This window comes from Propithecus coquereli, unplaced genomic scaffold (assembly GCF_000956105.1).
Source record: "Propithecus coquereli isolate 6110/MARCELLA unplaced genomic scaffold, Pcoq_1.0 Scaffold81, whole genome shotgun sequence".
Lineage (NCBI taxonomy): Eukaryota > Metazoa > Chordata > Mammalia > Primates > Indriidae > Propithecus > Propithecus coquereli.
Window position 1 is genome coordinate 3,986,836 of NW_012154285.1, and position 6,842 is coordinate 3,993,677.

Here is a 6,842-nt window from a genome sequence, read left to right on the forward strand (position 1 = left end):
GACTTTTTAAAAGAAACCTTCAGGAGGAAACTTAAATGCATATTACTAAGTGAAAAAAGTCCATCTGAAAAGGCTATATACCGCATGACTCCAACGGCAGATTAATAAGAAAAAGGGATCAATGAATAAACAGGATGAAGAGAAAACAGAGAGGAGGACAGTTGCTTTTTTTTTTTTTTTTTTTAAACCAAAGCAGTGTATCTGATATAATTACTGTGTACATGATGTATTTGCTAGCTGGAAAAAAATAATAATCAGACTTTTTAAAAGAAACCTTCAGGAGGAAACTTAAATGCATATTACTAAGTGAAAAAAGTCCATCTGAAAAGGCTATATACCGCATGACTCCAACTCCATGACAGCATGGAAAAGGCAAAAAACTATGGAGACGGTAAAAAGATCTGTGTTACCAGGGGTGAGCGGGGAGGAAGGGACAGGAAGGGACAGGCAGAACACAGAGGATTTTTAGGACAGTCAAACTATTTTGTGTATACTACGATAGTGGATACATGTCATTATTTGTCGAAACCTCATAGAATATAAAACTCAAAGACTGAATCCAAAATAAACTGTAAATATCAGGTGATGACGACATGTCAACGAAGATCATCCCATCCTGGCGTAGGACGGGGACAGTGGGGAAGGCTGTGTGTGTGGACACAGGGGATATGTGGGAACTCTCCTACTTTCTGCTCAATTTTGCTGTGAACCTAAAACTGTTCTAAAAGATAAAGTTTATTAGTTAAAAAGATATCTTCCCTTTTTTCATCCCACATATCAACAGATTCTATAACGGTTTTTGCTCATCTTATAGCTAGAAACTATCCAGAATAGTATTCTAAAAAAAAAAAAAAACCTAAAATAAAATCTATAATCTTATTACGAATTATAAAGACTCATTACCTTACCAAGACCTATACTGAATATCATTATGTAACAAGAATATGAAGGATATAACAAAAAAGTAAGCTGGCTTTCTCTCTGTGCCTCTCATAAGGCACAAGCTAAAAGCTATGTGATGACTGACCAGTTAGAACAGAAAACTGAAAAATCAGTCTTACAGACTTTATTCCCAGTGTGATACCAACACAGTGTAGATATGATTATCATATCAGGTAAGACACAATAATTGAGGAAACATAATTGGAAGCTACCAAAACTTGATGATACTCATGTCAGCCTTTGAGAAAGGCTTTCTAAAATAACCCATTGTTGATTAACCGGTATTTGCTACTAACCCAATGGCATAATAGTTACAGAGGGTTGAATTGCAGCTTGATCTCCAAGACAGCAAAGTGCTGTGCAGCTGACCACAACTGCAGGATGAATACAAAACTGTCATTGTGGATGGACGTATACACTTTCATACATATGCCATGTCCATTTTTAATGAAACATTTAAATCTAATTTTTCAATAATTGAAACACAAACAGAATTTGGACTAGTGAAGCTTATCGAAAAATAAAACCAACCTCCAGGTCTTCAGCGAGGAGAGAAGAATGTGTTGCCTTTTGAACCATTTCCTGAAGCTGTAGTTGCGTCTTCTGAAGAGATGTTTGGCATTCAATCTGATTGGATTCGAGGGTTTTTACCTTCTTCATGAGGGACCTGATTATTTCTGTTCTTTTATGTAGTTCAGCTGAGGGAAATTTCATCAATAACTTATTTGTGGTCAGATCTGGAGCTTAAAATGCATTATTTTCAAAATTGGTGGTTAAAATTTTAGTAAAGTGTGCTAAAGACTTTTTTAAAGGAGAATTTTTTTTCTTTTCTTTTTTTTTGTGAAATGCACAGTGCTGTACCTCATCAAGAAATAAAACTGACAGCAACCAGAAGCCCCCCAGATGTCACTTCCTGAACACAATCTCTCCTATTTCCACCTTCCCCGTGACCACCCTGATCTTACAGGAATCATTTCCTAGCTTTTTATTACAGTTTTACCACCCAAGACTGAATACTCAAAAAATAGAGCTTAATTTGAGGCCTGGAATTTGAGACCAGCCTGGGCAACATAGTGAGACCCTGTTTCTACAAAAAAATAAGAAAAATGAGCCAGGTGTGTTGGTGCGCACCTGTAGTCCCAGCTACTCGGGAGGCTAAGGCAGGAATTCGAGGCTGCAGTGAGCTATGATCATGCCACTGCAGTCCAGCCTGGGCAACAGAGCGAGACTTTGTCTCTAAAAAAAAATTAAGTAAATAAAAAATAAAAATAAAAAAAGATCAAGTTCAACATCAGAACTTTAAAATCTTCAAGTCAGTTGAAAAGAAATGGCTAGTCATACAGCTTCTTTATTCATATTCTTGCTCAAAACTTCCTTCAAATTCACCCTTGATGCTCACTCCTTGTTAATCGGGACTTGTTTGCCCCTCATTATTTGTGTGTGTGTGTTTGACCGCAGCTGTTCATAAAGTCCTCCTATCAGCCATGAGACTAAACTCCAGGCCGGCAGGGACTGTGTCCTTCATTTCTTCTCTACCTTCCTTCCCCCTGAGCCCTTTCCACGTGTCAGCGTATACAGACGTGCATAACAGATGTTAGCGAATGTATTTCTGACCTTCTAATCTGCTGCAACGTTCTTCCAAAGTCAACACTTTCTGCCGATCCTCTTCCCACGAAAGGAGTTGTCTTTGGTGCACTGCCACCATATCATTGAGCTCTTTATCTCGGTCTTTTAATTCTGCGATGAGCAACTGCAGCTCCTTCCGTTGTTTCTCAATAGTGGAAATCTCAACTTCTGACCCGATGTTCTAAACACAGAAAGTGGTTTTACATCGGAACAAAACTAATCAATAGCATAAATCAGCCAAGGTATATTTTCCAAATTATTATATCTTCCTTCACTGCCTATTCTCAGTTAAATTAAGTTTTTTTGTTAATATTATTTACAAGTTTTATTATTAAAAACATGGCATCAAAATGATGTGTACTTAAAAAGCAAGTTCAAGTTCAAACCTGCCATGCACTCTGCCTCTCTATTATTTTCTGTCATGCCCCACACACCATGCTGAAAAAGTGGGACTGTTTCTAAACCCACTGGCTCACCACAAACAAACCCATCTCTGCACTTCTTTCCGCTTTGCTGTCATTTCTTTCCTGGAATCCTTGAGGAGAATCCTTTCCTCCACCAATCAGCAACATTACCCCCACCTTGCCCCAACAATTACGGAGTAACCAAGTAAAGGTAAACATGAAACGGTTACAGTTTAAATATCAGTTCTTACTAAAGAATGGGAATTTTAGTCTACAAAAAGAGAATGAAGTTCCACAGTGTTAAGTAAGTATTTATTATAACCACAACATCTGAGACATCCATAGGCACTCAATCTATCAAGGACAATTTAATATTGTCGCTGGTCCAAACTCAACATACCTAATTAAAAACCAAGTTTTGTAAGGAAATTTTGCACACATACACAAAAGGTAATAGTACCATAAACTCCCATATATTCAATAACTAGGTTCTACCTTTATCAAGATTTTGTAACAACTGCTTCAATTTTCCTTTTTCTGTTTGTTATTGATAAAAAATTTCATTTCACCCTTACATACTTCAGTAAGCATGTCTAAAAATGAACATTTCTTCTTTTTTTTTTGGAGACATCCGTTGCTTGGGCTAGAGTGCCATGTCGTCAGCCTAGCTCACAGCAACCTCAAACTCCTGGGCTCAAGCGATCCTTCTGCCTTAGCCTTCCGAGTAGCTGGGACTACAGGCACGTGCCACCATGCCCGGCTAATTTTTTCTATACATATATATATATATTTTTAGTTGCCCAGCTCATTTCTTTCTATTTATAGTAGAGACAGGGCCTCGCTCTTGCTCAGGCTGGTCTCAAACTACTGAGCTCGAGCGATCCTCCCGCCTCGGCCTCCCAGAGTGCTAGGATTACAGGCGTGAGCCACCACACCCGGCCAAAATGAACACTTCTTATATAACCATAATGCCATTTTCACTCCTAACAACATCATCTACCATAATCTCTTTTAAGCACACATCATTTTAAAGTCTAGTGCACTGAATTTGGTCTGACCCAAGTATGAATCCAGAATTAGCCACTTAGTGGCTATATAAAATAACCTTTGGGCGGTTACTTCTCTAAGCCTTAGTTTCCTCGCCTGCCAAACAGTAACAACAGCACTTTAACTTCCTGGAGTTAGGTAGATTAAGCAAGATAAACTCTACGAAGTGCTTAAGCACGAAGTCTGGTGCATAGCAAGCACTCAAGAAACATTAGCTATTACTAAGACTGTAAACCACGTTTCGAATTATGATACCATCCCTGTCTATGAAATAAAGAACTAAAATTTTGCTTTAAGAGTTCCACCTTGGAGACAGCAGTTAAAAGTTCTCCAGAGGCTCATGTACATCATTACAGCTTTTGAAAAATGAGATTTCTAAATAAGAATGATGAATGAATTACAGTTACTTACTAGTAGCTGAACACAGAAAATGGAATTTGGAGTCAAGGGATTCCAAGTCACAAGACTTAAATTCCAGTCTTTGGTTAGCCATTCATTCATTTATTCAACAAACATTTACTGGGCACCAGTGGCTGGGGACACAGTTATGAGCACATCAGGCAAGGAGCATATATTCTACTACAGGAAAACAGGCAATAAGCCAATACAAAGAGTTCATCTTGTTATATACTGGTAAGTGCAAACCCTGGGCAAGTTCACGTTCAAGAGTTGTTGATAAAACAGAGCTATAAGAGTGTCCCTCCTCCACTCGCCAGGCTAAATAAACTAAGGACATCCAACCAGGTGTACAGAAAAACAGCTCTAAAAATGCCAGTTGTCATCCTTAAAAAGTAACCACTGGGTACTCGCGCCTCTTTGGCCTGAGCTAAATAACCAGTTTTTATTAGGTTAAGGAAACGGACGTGACGCTCCGTTTTTACTCTGTGTGCTGCGTGTTGTTTTAAATTTTACGCAGAAACCGTTCTTTAAAAGCAACCTAGATTCTGACCACCATGCGCGGTCCTCCCAGACGCGCCGGGCAGGAGCGGCGGGCGGGCGGGGCGGCCGCTCACCTGGCGCCCGGCGAGGAAGGTCGCCGAAGGGTTCATAGGTGTTTCCTCCGCCGGGGACAGTCGGTGCGGGCGGCGTCACCCGAGAAACGCCATAGGCGCGCCTGCCCGGAGCGGCGGGGGCGAGCCCGGAGCCCGGCGCCCCGCGCGCCCCCAAACCGCCTGCCGGGTGCGAAGGCGCCGAGCGCCGGCCTCGCGACACTTGGCGACACTGCGCGCCGACGCCGAGGCTCCGGGCTCCCGCCCGCTCCGGTCTGGGAGTGGAAAGTCCATTACCCGCGCTAGAGGCCCGGCGCCGAGGGCCCTGAAGAGCCGGCTCCGCACCACCGCCCAGCGAATGCATAAGCGAATTAAAGGGTGTTGGTCCCTGTCACCCTCTTGCTCGCTCCTGTGCACACCTGGCACTGAGAACAGGGCCCGGCAGGCAAATGAACAAATGAGTGGAGGCAGACGCCCAGCCCTCCTCCTCACGTCGCTGGCATCCTAGCAGACCACTCTAAACCAACATACACAGGTGAAGAGAGGGGGGACCTTTTTTTTTGTTTTTGCTCGTGAATAGTAATGAGAACCGTGGCACTTTGTCATGACAAAATTTACCATATGCGGCGCTGAATCTTAGCTCTTTCAGGTGTTATCCCATAGTAACCTCTTCATGCCCTTTCACTCTTCACCAGACGTTATGTAGGAACCGGACTATGGAAAGATAATGCGTATCACACTCTGCCCTGGTCGCCCATGCCCCAGTGCTTAACCCATTAGCACTACTGGAAAGACAGGTTACCAAGTAGAGTCTTATTTCAACTTTGTTGGTTGAATATAAATTAGCAAAATATGCCACTGTGTTCAAAAAAGACAATCTGAAGATGGAAAAACAAAATTAAGATTTCTTGGTTTGAAACTTTACTGAGAGGCTCATGTTCAGGAGAACCAACAAGGCAATATCTTAGAATTTATGAAGAAAGCAAATTCTGACTAGTTATTAAAGACAGCCCGTCAGTAGACGACTATGCAGTAAGTCTTGGTGGTGGAGTGAGAAGGATGAAAAGGAAGGTGGGTTGAATGTCAATTTTCGAATTCAGGAGCATTTTAATTCACATGCTTTTCAGATTTCACCACTGTAAGACTTGGTATTTTTCCAGAAAACCCTAAAGTGCCATTGTTCACCAGGCAACCACATGTCTTTAAAAGGATGTGCATCAAGAGAGTAAGAAATGAGGCTAATCTTATGATTATGGTTTGTAAATAGTTATTGAATGTGATAAGAGGATTACAATAACCAGGTGCCACTCAAAAATCCCAATATTTTACATTCACTCCCCCCAACAGGTTTTCTTTAAAACAAAAAATCTTCAGAGAGAAGATACAACTTTAAAAAATGACATAAATGAAAGCTACAAGAATTACACTGCATCTGATTTTATACTCACACATGATCTAATCCAAACTAAAGTCCTGAATGGATTTATTCCAGTCTCCTTGTTTGATTTCCCAAGTCAGGGAATTTAGTAAATAACGAAGACAGGACCTAAAAGGTAGAATTCATTCTTAAAATAGTAATTTAACAGATTTTAAACTAAGAGAAAGCTACCACAGATTACATATTAATCAACAGCTGACTTACCGAGGCTTTTAACTAAAAGGGAGTTTCACATATTGTCATTTTTTTTTTTGAGACAGAGTCTCACTGTGTTGCCCGGGCTAGAGTGCCGTGGCATCATCCTAGCTCACAGTAACCTCAAATTCCTGGGCTCAAGTGATCCTCCTGCCTCAGCCTCCCGAGTAGCTGGGACTACAGGCATGCACCACCATGCCC

The 6,842-nt window shown here is 41.2% G+C and overlaps 1 protein-coding gene across 1 annotated transcript in view; it reads right to left on the reverse strand.

Annotated features, from left to right (window-relative positions):
- The window catches only part of CCDC62 (coiled-coil domain containing 62), a 32,367-nt gene extending 27,299 nt beyond the window's left edge, over positions 1–5,068 (reverse strand). Inside the window, exons 1-3 of the mRNA XM_012663406.1 lie at positions 5,033–5,068; positions 2,557–2,749; positions 1,474–1,640 (exon numbers count right to left, since the gene is read on the reverse strand). Coding sequence (XP_012518860.1) covers positions 1,474–1,640; positions 2,557–2,749; positions 5,033–5,068 — 396 coding nt within the window. The remainder of the gene's footprint in view (positions 1–1,473; positions 1,641–2,556; positions 2,750–5,032) is intronic.
- Between the last annotated feature and the right edge of the window lie 1,774 nt (positions 5,069–6,842).